The 12,029-nt window shown below is 41.7% G+C and overlaps 1 protein-coding gene across 3 annotated transcripts; it reads left to right on the top strand.

Annotated features, from left to right (window-relative positions):
- Positions 1–1,166: 1,166 nt before the first annotated feature.
- On the top strand, positions 1,167–11,056 carry gtf2h4 (general transcription factor IIH, polypeptide 4). Of its 3 annotated transcripts, none has more exons than XM_034545207.1 (14): positions 1,167–1,358; positions 1,620–1,738; positions 1,820–1,924; positions 3,545–3,676; positions 3,904–4,089; positions 4,294–4,402; positions 6,595–6,663; positions 6,784–6,867; positions 8,142–8,301; positions 8,779–8,909; positions 9,469–9,516; positions 9,610–9,688; positions 10,217–10,278; positions 10,777–11,056. In XM_034545207.1, exons 2-14 carry the CDS (start codon positions 1,623–1,625, stop codon positions 10,885–10,887), a joined length of 1,392 nt encoding a protein of 463 aa, XP_034401098.1. In that variant the 5' UTR covers positions 1,167–1,358; positions 1,620–1,622; the 3' UTR covers positions 10,888–11,056. The 3 variants fall into 3 exon arrangements, with proteins under 3 accessions (XP_034401098.1, XP_034401099.1, XP_034401100.1); XM_034545208.1 differs by having other exon boundaries at positions 1,175–1,294; XM_034545209.1 differs by having other exon boundaries at positions 1,189–1,236.
- Positions 11,057–12,029: the final 973 nt, after the last annotated feature.

Raw genomic sequence — 12,029 nt, 5'->3', positions numbered from 1 at the left:
TATATTTGACATTGAAGGAATTAATTCCAAGGTTTGATGATGTGAGAAGTGGATGAGAGTTTTGATCTGGGAGTGAGAGTGCGTAGAGGTTTTGTAATTACTCCTCTTTCATCCTCTGATTTAATATCTTTAGGCATCCATTGATTCAGAGATGATGTTTGCAGATGATTAAACAGAAATATATAGCCACATGTAAATGTTCATTACATGGGCGTGGTGGCAAAGGAGCTCCAAAAGTTGTCCACCCAAACGGGCCGCATTTCTCCAGCACATGGTCCTTATCGCTCTGGGTGTTCTCGGTTGTACTGAACATCCATCATAGGTTCAAGAGTTGATACTGACAATGTTTGACATAGTGGCCAAACCGTGTAATTACAACATCCGGGTCTGTCACATGAGGCCCAAAATGACTGTTTCTCATAGACTTTGATTGGGAAAGAGACGTCTGTCAATCAGTAAATCATTTATTCGAGGTAAAGCAACTTCCCAGTACGAACACTTGAACAGTCCTAAATGAAATCATTATGTCCTGAATGTTGTTGAATTCCCTCCTAGCCAAATCCAGAGTTATTTTCCTGGACATGATGAACTGCCGTTCATGTGGGCTCTATCGGCCCATGGAGAAGATCGGCATACATTTTCACTATGCCACTGAGCAACTTTCTCTTTTTCCATGTGTCTCTGTGTCACTGTGGAGGAGACAGTGAAGAACAGATTCAACAACTACAAACACAGAAACAAGTGTGTTTCTGAAATACATTTGTGTTTGACAAGTTCTTTTAAACTACGCTGTTATGGTCATTTTGAATAATCTATGGATGAATATATGGATTATGCTTTTAAAAATCTACACATCAGACATTATGAAGACTAGGATCTCACATACTGCTTCCTCTGCTGCAACGCTACTATGCATCTTCAAGAATGACCTTGAAACAAATCATTGACATGGAACCTCCACATTTTTTATTTCTATGGATACAACATAGAGATTGAGTCTGAAATGATGAACGATGAAAAGACGTTTTTACTTTTCTTTATTCAGGATTCATGAATCCCAGTCCACGCACTTCATTCTCGGTCCAGCAGGGGACGCTACTGCGCCCTTCAAGTTGTTCCACGTTTGGCATTGAAAATAGCAGAAGAAGAACATGACCAATAAGCTCGCTCGTATTAAGGTCACATGACCTAAAAACATGGGCCCACAACGAAAGACAAGTGCCGGATGACAACAATGTAGTTACTTTGTACTTTAAAACAAGTTTATTGTCGGTATTTTATCTCTGTCTTCACGGTAAATAACACATTTGACATACACATGCTAATCAGCGTATTACAAGACTTGTGGCCCCTATAACGTAAGTTACTTTGTTGGGAGTGACTGTTTTGAATGTAACGCATCATTTCGGAATAAGCTGTAACACACTGCCTCACTAAATACAAGTTGCGTATCACGCGAATAAAAGGTTGGTCCAAAGAAGAAGCCCGGGTTCAGTCATATGTCATTAGATCACTATTCGCAGCACATTGCTGGAGTTTGAAAGGGGACGTGGTGCTCCGTTGCGCTGTCGTGCTGATGAACTGCGCCCCCATGACGCTCTCCTTCCTTCTCCTGCTAGATCATGAAGCTCCGTGTCCAGCTGCAGTGTAAGAATCTGCACGAGTACCTGAGGGAGCTGAGTCCGGAGATCTTGGACAGACTGTACAACCACCCAGCAACTTGTCTGGCCGTCTACAGGTATGCTGGCTGTGACACTTCATGGCGTTTATGGACATATGACTCCCAGGATCATTTTATATTGGGTCTAATCTTCAACAGGGAACTCCCCTCTTTGGCCAAGAATTATGTGATGCGTATGCTGTTCCTGGATCAGCCTCTCCCTCAAGCAGCTCTGGCATTGTGGGTGAAAATAGAAAGTCAGAAGTAAGTCCCTTCCCTTGTTGTGTCTTCCTTGCACCTCTAGCAGCACTGTAAGTTGGCGCGTTGGAGCATTTTGATTCCGCTCTTTGACTATTTTGTAACATTTCCCCCCACTGAGCTGTTACTGGATAGTTTTACTTATGATTTTTTAGGGATTAGTGACATACCACGTTTGTGGCACGCCCATTCATTGCAGAGTTGAAGAGAACAGCTCATCGCTCATGGACTCCAGGGAAGTGAAGAATACTTTGGTTGTTACTGAAGTATAACCTCAGCCTTTAAAGGCCCGCTGCGACCCAGTCCACAGAGCCCTGCGACCCTAGAGCCCTGCGACCCTGCAGCCCTGCTCTGCTGCTGCGGCCCTGTCACCAAGTGTGAAGTAGCAAGTTGATGTTCTTGAGATGTGCAAAGGAAGCACGCAGCAATACAGAATTTATAGTTACTACTGTTACAGCGCCCTCTATTGGCCAAATGGCCCCACATTTTTCACAGTTACTCATATCTACATATGTCAACCAAATTCAATTTATTTGTAAAGCTCCAAATCACAAATTTTCCTCAGAGGGCTTTACAATCTGTACACATAAGACAGCCTCTGTTTTTGGACCATCGGATCAGGAAATACAAAAGATGTCATGTGACCAGAATGAACAACATACCAGAGTTAAAACACAATCAATGCATATGACAGAAATTATTCATATAATGAGAGTAATAATAGTAGCACCAACAGAATAATAATAGGAAATGATGACTAATAATAATAACACCAGCAGTAATGATAATACAAATAAAAACTGAAATAGTAGCAGTAATAGAAATGTGGGCAGCAGAAGCTGTCATTCACCCTGAAACAAGTACCTAAACCAGGGAGGCCCCGATCCATCTTCTCCTCCCCGATCCAGATTTTGCTCCCTGATCCAGATTCTGCTCCCTGATCCAGATTCTGCTCCCTCTCCCCGGAGTGTCTTCAGATTCAGAGAACATATCTGATATCTGTGCTCTCTTTGTGTCACTTGTTAGTTGGAATGTTGTACTTCAGGTAGTATGAAGCCGGAGTCGGCCACCTGCTGTGACTGAATGTCATAATCTCAGGGACCAGTCGGGTTTTGTGGTTAATTCCAAAAGTATTCAGTGTTTGGAGGCATTGAGCACCAGACGGACAACAGTAACATGGGAAAATATGAACTTATTCAAAATGAACCAGTAGAATTTATAATCTCAAAACATGCATTTTGTATGTATGCTATCAATACATGTAATAATACTAATACATTTATTGATAATGCATTTAATGATACCAATACATTTATTGATACTAATACATGTAATACAGATGACAAATTCCCACCGTAATGTCATGTTTGCTTCTAGTATCCATTACTTCTGTTTTTAAGTCTTCCTGTTTGTTGTATATTTGTTCATGTAAAGGTATTTAACTCTACCCAAGAGGCTCAATAACATAAATGTTCTCATCTAAAATGACCACAGGTTTCATCTGAGAATGCAAAAAGGTCTTGATGATCCAGCTAAGTGTGAATGAGATATAATTCTTGCATGTTTGAGCTCAAGGACCTGTTGTTGTGACACTGTTAATGTCACCTCTTGTTTTTGTCCCTGCAGGGATCATGATGAATGTGTGTTGGTGTTGGCAGGACTCCGCCTCTGGCACAGTCAGCAGCTGCAGGGTGGTCTGCAGGGATACATTTTAAATCCAGTGTTCAAAGACAACCTGAGGATAGCGCTGCTGGGCGGGTAGGTGAACACGGATCACTCCTCATGAACATTCAGCTGTGTGTCACGTTCTGTGTTTGTTGGCCTTGTAGTTGAGCTTCACCTATTAAATGTCTGAACAAGGTTACATGTTAGAGTTCTAGACATGGATCCAAAAAGGTAATGACATCTCCCTCCCACAGTAAAAGCCAAGTCTATGTAGCTTTAGGTGGACAATGCTGTTTGCAGTAAAGACTGTCGGCACACAGGGGCAAAGCTTGGGCAGATGAGGGCAGCACTCTGGGTCCTGACCGCCATGCACGGGACATTGACAGTCTGGACCGCTACGCCATTGAGCGCTGGGAGGTCATCCTGCATTTCATGGTGGGTTCTCCCTGTGCTGCGGTCAGTCAGGATCTGGCTCAGCTACTGGTTCAAGCAGGCCTCATGAAAAGGTACACACTCGTAATACAAGTTCATGTCTTCACTGTAAAATGTCCACTCGGTTTATGTATGGGTCACTTCTGCTTCTATATGTTACGTTCATATTTTACTATCGATATTTTACTATCTGTTGAATAATTGTTGTGTTGGTGACCCATAAATGCCCACTGGTCATGTGCTGTCCCCCATGTCCTGTCATCTGCTCTGTTTGTCAGTGAGGCAGGAGAGGCGCCCTACATCACGTCAGCTGGTTTCCAGTTCCTCCTACTGGACACAGCCTCTCAGCTGTGGTACTTCACCCTTCAGTACCTCAACACTGCCCAGGTATCTGGGGATTGTCTGCTTGTTTGACCTAATTTGCTTTATATCATCCATCTACCGTTAAATATGTAAGAACTTTAGTTTCAAACATTCAAAAGTGAACTCTCATCAACAACAGAATGTGAAGCGGTTACAGTGTTGATGTCAAAGATGTCTAAACGTGCTAACCAGCTGGCCTCGCCCCGTCCATTCTTGTCATACCACGTGTACCTCTTGAGGCATCACTGTAGCATCCAGTTGGTCCTCAGTCCAACATGAGGACCGAGTAGAGCTGCCCCGAGGGCTTATCAATGATGCATCCACGGTCTGTGTACGTTTTTATAGTTTTTTTTATTGGATCAAATCCAAAGTGGCAGAAACAAGAAAACCACTTGCCTTGTCCTCATAGCCACCAAGAGACTACTTTAGTGGGTCCCCACCTCCACAGGGTGTGATCCTGGGGAATGCCTGACCCTCCGCACAATCAGCAAACCTTCAGTTGCTGCCGTTAAACCGGTTCAATTCAATTCAGTTTATTTTGTATAGCCCAATATCACAAATTACAAATTATCCTCAGAGGGCTTTACAATCTTTACACATACGACATCCCTGACCTTTGACCTCACATCGGATCAGGAACAACTCCCCAAAAATAACCTTTCACAGTGAAAAAAGGGAAGAAACCTTCAGGAGAGCAACAGAGGAGGATCCCTCTCCCCGGATGGACAGATGAATAGATGTCATGTGTACAGAATGAACAGCATTACAGAGTTACATAAACATTCAATGAATATGACAGAAATGTGTGAATAATGAGTAGCATGGACCACGATCCAAACCTCAACAATCCATGAAACAGAAGGAGGTAGAGAGGAGGAGGAAGGGGGGCATCAGCAGGGTCCATGGCAGGAGGCATTGTGAAAGAGGCCCAATCAATGAGGTCAGGCCCTTGATCCAGGAGGCACAAAGAGACGCAGTGCTCCACCAGCCAGCTGCTCTAACCACCAACCAAGGCTCAGTCCCCTGGCTGCGCGCTGCCCTTCTGACCAAGTACAAACAAGTGTGTTTTTGTTTTGACCAAAACAAAAACACAAGGGCTTCTCTTTACTCTGCCCTCCCAGACCCGAGCCCTGCTTAGTGTTGCAGTAAACACACACAGCTAATGTAAATTATAGGCCGACGCCTTATAAGATTCTAAGATAGCAGTGTTATTTTGACTGGCTGGTACAGTTTAGGCAGTTGGTTAAATATTGTGTATTTTCACCATGCTGTTAGTAAGTAGTTGGCTTTTTCATAACTGATGACTGTAAATTGAGTTTGTATGAGCCAGGAGTAGAGGTGAGATGCTGACCCCTGTTTGTTTGGAGCACGCTGCTAGACATTACACAGTGCACCTTTTTAAGGCTCTAGAGTCTCACAGCTCATCTTCATTCCTCTAATTCCCACTGCTTCAAGCATGTCATGAGCTGCTGCAGACTCTTGGGTCACAGTGATCCATTTCTAGGATTTCTACTTCCTGCCAGACTTCCTACATGAGCCTGATCAATGCCCTACTAGTGTGTGGAATGAATACAAAATAAAGAAGGACAATGCTTTTTACTAACCACTAACTGCAGCATGGGGAACTCATCTGACAGAGAAATGGTCATACATTTCATACAGACATAAGCAGCAGCTGAATTCATCTTGGTTCTTTTTGTTCTGGTCCTTCTGAAGAACCAATCATGTCCCAGTGAAGTAGAAAATTAAACCAGCATTATTCAGAAACAATGTTTTCAAACAGGACTACTTTCATACCAAAGAGTAGAACAATAAAGTCTTTATTACTGCCCTATCAGAGTGTGGAGGTTTAGAAACAGCACTCTAACCTTAATGTTGAGATATTTATATGTACAGACAATTTAAGTGAACAGTTGACTAAATAAATGCATTGTTAAGGGAAATGAAGAAACATAATTGCTTGTAGACTCTTAATGTCAAATATCTGCAGGAAGTGTTAAGTTTCAATGATGGTGGTTTACCAGTATGTGAAAAGGTGTGTGTGTGTGATATGACTGAGTCTGTGCTTTGGTAATGCACATCATACTGAATTTACCATACAAGCTATTAGAGTGGGTTCTAATGCCAGTCAGTGGTGTTTGTTAGGCTTTTTTTTCATAACCTGCATTTTTCTGAGAATATCTACTGACATACACTTGATGACTTGTCTCTTGCAGTCCAGAGGGATGGACCTGGTGGAGATCTTGTCTTTCTTGTTCCAACTCAGTTTCTCTACTCTTGGCAGAGTGAGTGCACAGCAGTTTGCTTTGGTTTGATTCTGTGTGTGTGCTGTACAGCAACATGACCATGTCAGCGGTCTGAAAAGAGATTGTTGTTATTGATCATGTGTTGCCTGTGTGTCTCAGGATTACTCCGTGGAGGGCATGAGCGAGTCATTACTCACCTTCCTGCAGCACCTGAGGGAGTTTGGACTTGTCTTCCAGAGGAAGGTGAGGCACTGAGAAGGAGAGGGAGGATCCACTAACACAAAATAGTGTTGGCACCACTTTCTTACTATCTTCTTCACATGATCCTCATGGGGAAGGGGCGTCACTGCAGTGATAACATAATGATTGGGATACACCTGTACTTGCACTGGAACTAAACAATGAATTTTAAAGGTACACTCACTTGAAATAACAAGGGAGCAAATGGTTCATGTTATTATATTTAAGCAACATCCAGCTCTAGAACATGTTAATACAAGCAGCTTGTACCTCACAGTAGCAGCAGAAAGGCAAAAGACCATTTTACAGCCGACATCATCCAAAGTATGCATGTGCATGTTGTCAGCAGAAGTGTGGTTTTGCCTCAGACATCCAGACGAGTCAGCAAGCTGAATTGAAGTAAAACCGTTGCCAGGATCATCAATGTCTGGTTGTTGCATATTTAGTTGTCAGAATCGTTATTCCAACATCAAACTCAAGTTCTGCAATCAATCAATCAACAATCAAAATTCATTTCAGACTCAAGGTCCATATAATACAAAACAATTGAATAGAATGGAATGCATACAAAAGCACAATTAAAATACATAGACCTACCAATGCCTTATGGAACTGGTAGCGTGTAGTACTAAACTTTTGATAAAACGAAGATGATGAGTCATTATCTCGGCAGATACATTTATACATAAGATTTCTTAAAAGAGTTTGGAAAGTATTAACTCCTGCAGCCACAAACATGTCACTGGCATCCATCTCAGTCTCTTCAGTGGGCTAAGAATCACAAGATCATCTGCATACATAATATGATTAACTAAAGTATTGCCAATCATGCACCCAGTATTACAGGCTTTCAACTGCTTGGACACATCATCAATATATACGTAGATTAAAAAGAACTGGGGACAAGATCCCCCCTTGTCGGACCTTCCTGCAGGATTGTGTAGTGACCAGTGAAAACGGTTAAAGCATTGTTACAATTTGCCAATCTTCAAGGATTCAGCTGGGTTAATTGAATTCACATCTACTGATCCCCTGGCGGGTTGCAATTGATTTTGGCACTAATAGCTCACACAGGTGAAAAATACTTTTTCAGCAACTTGATGGTTACTAATGAATGATGAATGCAAGCAGAATTTGCTGAGACAAAAAAGACTCTTTAGAATATGTTTGTAAAAACGAAACAATAAGAAATGAGTGAAATTGTTAAGATAGTCCTGACACATCTGTATATTTATGATATGTTTATATTCTTTAATTCGTCTGATTATTGTCATCAGAGGAAGTCGAGGCGTTACTACCCAACCAGACTAGCCATCACCCTGGCTGCAGGAGTCACTACCACCTCTTCCTCTCCCTCCTCCTCCACTTCCATCCCTGGTACTGGAGATGCAGGCTTCATCGTGGTAGAAACCAATTATCGTATCTATGCCTACACGGGTATGTACGGACACTGGAAGCTTTCTGTGCTGCATGCTAATAATAATAAAGACATTCTACATAAGATAGATTGTTTTTTTAAGAGAAGAGAGAAGCTCAGAGAAGTGTGAACTGCATGACAGTTAAATCATTCCACAGTCATTATAATACCTCAGATTATCCAGGTGTTTAGTCGGTAACAAAAAAGGAGAGTTCAGGTGGATATCATGTCTGTGTGTACAGACCTGGAGTCAGGAAGTGGTTAGCTTAGCATTGAAACGGGTATCTTTGCGCCACCCAGTGTTCATAAAACGTACCAAAACATCTAAAGCTTTCCACAATATGCATTCAATGTTTCTGAATGCATTTGATTAAGATGGCAAATGGACTGTTCTTGTATAGATCTTTTCTAGTCTTCCGACAATTCAAAGTACACATGGCAGTGCATAAAAACTTGAAAGGACTAACTCGCAGAACTTGTTTACGTGTCCCTTCCAGACTCAGAACTTCAGATCGCCCTGGTGGCTCTCTTCAGTGAAATGCTGTATCGCTTCCCCAACGTAGTGGTGGCTCAGGTCACAAGGGAGTCCGTTCAACAGGCCATCGCCAACGGCATCACAGCACAACAGGTACTCTACTACTGCACACAATGTATTACTGCAGCTGTTTAGGGGCCAGTAGGATTGTACCATAACTCCATTGTAAATAACTTTTATATTCATACTTCTCTCATTAACACACCAAAATATGAGGAATGTGCTGCCATAATATTGTCCAGCTGGCCCCAAAATACCTCATAACTCACTGTTTATGTGTTGATATTGGGCATTTGGAGATATGTTTACAACATGTAAACAATATGTAAAGCACATCAGGTATAAGCCTCAGAATTCCTAATAACGATAAGAATCAAGTAATTCAGTTATTACACGGATCAGGATGTTGACTATTTCCAGTGGATCAAAAACATATCTCTGTTTCTTAGTTTAGTTACTATTTACAATGAACTTTTCTGACAATGTATTCAAACGTGTTACAGAAATACCTCAGAACTCCAAAGTGTTTTGAAGTGTTGGTACCAGAAAATGATATGTTATGGAAATGCTTCTCACCCAACTGTATGTGTAGTAGATCAGACCTCCTTTGAAAACCTCCAGCTGAATGTGTGAGGTGTTTTTTACCCTGCAGATTATCCACTTCCTAAGGACCAGAGCTCACCCTGTCATGCTCAAACAGGTACGTCCAACACATCCCTTCTGCTCACACTTCATTCTAATGGTTGGCCTTTAGCGGCTCTGCAGTGTCTTCACCTCCATCTCTGTGCTCCAGACTCCAGTGCTGCCTCCAACTATAACTGATCAGATTCGACTGTGGGAGCTAGAGAGAGATCGACTGCAGTTCACAGAGGGTAAGTTCATTTTTCAATGTGAGTGCAAGCCCAGCCAACAGATCATTCCCCCTATTTCATAAGTATACTTTGTCTTATTTTATCTCTCTCAGATTTCTTATCTGCACCCATTTTATTTTCACACTTCCTCCATGTTTACCTGTTGTAATGATACATGATACAATGTTATCATTTCCTCACCTCAGCACTAATTCTAACAGTGCTGCAGGTGTGTTTACAACGACACAGGTTGTTGCAAACACACCTGTTGAAGATCTGCACTCTACTCGACTTCGGAGAACTGGCTTGTATTTGAGAACTGTATTTTCAGCTTCAGTAACATTATCAAAACATGTCTTTATGTTTGTAACACATGTTTTATAAACACTGTTTTTGTAACTTGGAATCAGTTAATTGAGAAGAGAATGTGTGTGATTGATTTCTCAGGCCTGAAGGCTCAGGCAGACACAGTAATAGAGAGGATGAGTACCTGGTGCTGGTCTTTAACCCCTTCCTCACCTGTCTGTATGTTGTGGATGTCTCCTTCAGGAGTGCTCTATAACCAGTTCCTCTCCCAGGCTGACTTTGAGGTGCTGCGAGACAGAGCTCAGGTTGGTTTTTATTTATTCCCCATCTCCATGACTGAATAATATCTTATGATGAATATTATATTTTTTCTGTCTCTGTGTGTTCTGCTGTCTCTGATCGCTGCACTTTTACACACTGTTTATGCTTCAATTGCACATTTTGTTCAGGAATTACCGGCAATTTTCCATGTTTTTACTGCAATTATACATGCACTATAAAAGTATCTGGACATTTGTGATCCCATATGTTTGTGTACTTGAAGGGAAGTCTGACCATCACTTGTATCAGTCATACAGTTTTACTCACCAGTAAGTAATTGCTATGTCAAGGAATGTGCCGACATCGCTAACAATAGATCTGACAGGGCCAAACACACGAGCAGTCAGACGATCATCATCTAACCAAAGGATAGAACAGGATTCAATATGAAGGTCCAGTTCCAGAGGTTCCTGTTAGAGGACCTTTGTACCTCTGTAAGGAAATCCTCATACTGTGTGTTTAATGGAGCTGTTGTGGTGCAGGGTCTGGGCTGTCTGGTGTGGCAGGACGTGGCTCACAGGGTGATGGTGGTGTCGCCGCACGGACACAGTGAGGTCAAGAGGTTCTGGAAACGCCAGAAGTCTAACGCGTAACAGTGACATCACACCTGATGACAGTTACTCCCGGGATGTCAGGATTGTATTGCTGCCACATTGGTTCATTGATATTAGTACTGAAACAAAGTGGCGATGATTTGATTATTTTGTATGTTTCATTAAATTATGACTTCCATGTAATGTGGATTAAATGGTGATAAGAACACCTCTGCTGATTCTTCTTTAAATTCAAACTTCCATACCAAGTAGTTATGTAAATTGCAGATGAAATGGTGTCTTCATATACTGTAAGTAAAACAATGTCTAAGTATGGATGTATGTTATTATATTCTTACTTAAAGGTACCCTGTGGAGTCTTTGACCACTAGTAGTACTGTGGAACACCATGTGTCCCCATTTCATTAGTATTGAGCATGTGGACCAGTGGCCTTTCTCACTAACGTGTTTGTACATACTTGCTACCTTTCATGACTTTCTCCCCTCACGTCTTAGTCACACCCACAAGAGATGTGAAGGAGGCATGGAAGAGATGTGAGGAAAGAGGAGTCAATGTAACAGGCATTGAACAAATGAGACGTCTTGGTTTTGAAGAGACTTAATAAATATGACACATGGCACTGGTACTGTACATGGAACTGTAGTCAACCAATATCTGAACTGAATATCTCAGTATTTCTGTTTGAAGTTGTTTTAATTAATTTGTAATAACTTCAAACCACAATACAGCAAACATAAGCATAATACTGAAACCAAAACTGGTTCTATCTATATATATATAGATATATTTTGGATCTTGGAAATCTGGATCGATCGATCCAGATTTCCAAAATCATGTGTACAGAATGAACAGCGTTACACATTCAATGAATATGACAGAAAGAATAGCATGATAACTGAAGGTTCTGGCTCCCATCCTACTTTTTAGGACTCTAGGAACCACAAATAGCCCCGCATTTAGTGAGCGCAGCTCTCTAGTGGGGCAATATGGTACTACAAGCTCCTTTAAGATATGATGGTGCATTACCAATCAAAGCTTTGTAGGTGAGGAGAAGAATTTGAAATGTGATTCTTGATTTTACAGGGAGCCAGTGCAGAGCAGCTAATACAGGAGTAATGTGATCTATTTTCTTAGTTTTTGTGAGTACACGAGCTGCAGCATTCTGGATCAACTGGAGGGA

This window comes from Cyclopterus lumpus, chromosome 11 (genome assembly GCF_009769545.1).
Source record: "Cyclopterus lumpus isolate fCycLum1 chromosome 11, fCycLum1.pri, whole genome shotgun sequence".
NCBI lineage: Eukaryota > Metazoa > Chordata > Actinopteri > Perciformes > Cyclopteridae > Cyclopterus > Cyclopterus lumpus.
The sequence above is the reverse complement of the archived record's forward strand: the minus strand, read 5'-3'. Positions and strand labels throughout refer to the sequence as shown.

Bases quoted from the DNA above. Each gene is read 5' to 3' on its own strand.
- gtf2h4 (XM_034545207.1), top strand. From the start codon at position 1,623: ATGAAGCTCCGTGTCCAGCTGCAGTGTAAGAATCTGCACGAGTACCTG. The intron at 4,090-4,293 runs GTACACACTCGT...TCTGTTTGTCAG, and splicing joins CAAGCAGGCCTCATGAAAAG to TGAGGCAGGAGAGGCGCCCT. The intron at 4,403-6,594 runs GTATCTGGGGAT...TGTCTCTTGCAG, and splicing joins AGTACCTCAACACTGCCCAG to TCCAGAGGGATGGACCTGGT.